The 2,414-nt window shown below is 37.7% G+C and overlaps 1 protein-coding gene across 1 annotated transcript in view; it reads left to right on the forward strand.

Annotated features, from left to right (window-relative positions):
- The window catches only part of LOC102502746 (vomeronasal type-2 receptor 26), a 19,698-nt gene that overhangs the window by 5,337 nt on the left and 11,947 nt on the right, over window positions 1-2,414 (forward strand). Inside the window, exon 2 of the mRNA XM_027776343.1 lies at window positions 2,208-2,407. Coding sequence (XP_027632144.1) covers window positions 2,208-2,407 — 200 coding nt within the window. The remainder of the gene's footprint in view (window positions 1-2,207; window positions 2,408-2,414) is intronic.

Below are 2,414 nucleotides of genomic sequence, written 5' to 3' on the forward strand. Positions count from 1 at the left end.
ATGGGTAGCAAATCCTGCAACACTCTCAGATAAACAAAACCTGAAAGAATTTACCAACACCAGACCACTTCTCTTTGAGAAGTTCTGAAGGGACTCCTATACCATGAAAACTAAAGACTAACAGACAGAAATAAGAGAACAAAAAAAGAACAAGAAGAGGGCCAAATGAATGTTAGGGACAAGTTCGGAAACATCAGTAACGGTGTTGAATGTTAACTCCAGGATTTACACGGAAAGACCAGACCACAGTAACACTGAAAATTCAACAACAGAGAGATGACATGAGACCAAACTAGTGAAACAGAATTCTATGACTTTTGTCTAAAACATTACTGATTATCTTCTATGCTTTGTCTGCCAGATTTAAAGATATTGGTTTACTTTTGAGTTGTTTATAGGTTCAGCAACTTGTTATACAATTTTTTTTGATTTAAACATAAACTTTTCCTTTTTCCTGACCCCTTTGCAATTGGAAAATATTAGTGAGCATTCTTATTTTGTGGCAAAATGGTTATTGGCATAACATAAGTTCAATAATACAATAGTATCTGTTGCCTTGCAGCAGAAATTGAATACTTATGAGGATTTTTGCAAATAATAGATCAAATTGGATTAATCTAATTTTTGACAAGTAAATTTAGTTTATATTTCACTTTAGTAAAAAGGAATGGTGAGAGAAAAGGATGTTTCAGAAGAAAATCACAGTGCACATGTCACTCGATTCTAGATTTGTCCATATTTTTAGTTAATATCTCTTGTGAATCAGTGAAATGTGAAAAAAAGTCTAGTGTTAAAGGGAGGGAGGGGGAAGGAAAAAACAAGTAAAACTATGCTTAATTGACAAAAAAAAAAAAGAGAAGCTATTTGAGGATGCTTATGTATATAGTAATATTTTTGTCTTGACCGACAAAATGCATGGTATTTTTGCTGCAAAAAGAAATGTTGTACACTGTAAAGACATGTGATTAAATGCAAATAAATAGAAAAAGAGAAAATAAAAACACACCAGGTATACATGTGTGCACCTTGCCATGTGACCTAAGTTAGAAATAAGATGATATTTTGGAGTAACTCGTATTATTCCTAAAGGATTTATAAAGACAATTGTAGACCTGGCATGTAGCTAGTAATTTGACAGTTGTACATTTCAGTGTTGCTAAGGGAGTAAATGACTGATGTTTTCATCACAAAAACATAAAATATTTGAGGTGATGGATATAAGAATACTTTAATTTCATCATTTCAAATTTTATCAAAAAATTATAACACTGGGTCAGCAGGCGGTGTGGTGATTAAAGTGCTGGATCTCACAGTTTGGGTCCTAAACCCAGAGGTTTGAAAATCACCAGGCATGTTTGTGTGCATGCCTAAAATCTCAAGAGGAGAATGGAGGAGAGTAGATGGTGTGGTCATCTGCTAAGCGGGTGATTTCTCACTCCTGCCCTTTCCCCTAATCTCTCTCCAGCAACCACAAGTACCCTATAGCATATATCTAAATAAATAAAAGAATAAATTCTATGACACTATTTGTACCCCCAAAATATATAACAAGACGCAATATTAAGAAAAATGAGAGTGTAGACTTCTTATTTGCATCACTATAGAAAAAACATCCTGGTGTTTTGTCCATACACTGATGTACCTCCCTGAAGACCAACTCTTCCAGGCAACAGCTACATCATCCAACTACAGGTGACCACAACCTGCTCACGTTGAACTGCAAACTCTTCTCGGTGGTTTAAACATGATTCCTTTCCTCAAAGGTAGAACGCCATTTCCAGATCTTTTAATTCCCTGGGAACGTTATTCACACCTTCTCCATGTGCCAAGGAAGGAGAATCTCTAATGGCAGTCTGACTCTAACCCTTCCTGCCTCTTTGCTCAGCAGAGTTTAGTTTTATTTTGACTTTAAGGTTTTTTCCTTAGGGCACATGCACTAGCTGGAGAGAGAGAGGGAGGAAGAAAATGAGAAATCACCCCCCAGGAGGGGATGGCCATGCACAATTCTTATCCTCCATTCTCTTCCTGGGATCTTGGACAGGCATGCACACATGTCCATCATGATTTTCAAGCCACCAGGGCCAGGAAGCAAACTGCAGTCGACCATGCAGAAGTCCACTGCCTTAACCACCACACAACCTGCTGCTCCAGAGTTTTAAAAATTACATGACTTAAATATTTTCCCTGATGATGTCTTCTCTGCTCAGGTGGTTCTGGAAGAATTACCAATATGTATTGGCTTTTCTCTTTGCCATTGAGGAGATTAACAAGAGCCCCAATCTGCTCCCCAACCTTTCTCTGGGCTCTGATCTCTACAACGCCTTTCCCACTCAACAAAGAACCTTGGAGAGTGCTGTGGTTTTATTCTCAGGAGGGAATCAGCCTCTCCCCAACTACAACTGCAACAGCAAGAA

This window comes from Tupaia chinensis, unplaced genomic scaffold, assembly GCF_000334495.1.
Source record: "Tupaia chinensis unplaced genomic scaffold, TupChi_1.0 Scaffold000668_1, whole genome shotgun sequence".
NCBI classification, from domain to species: domain Eukaryota; kingdom Metazoa; phylum Chordata; class Mammalia; order Scandentia; family Tupaiidae; genus Tupaia; species Tupaia belangeri.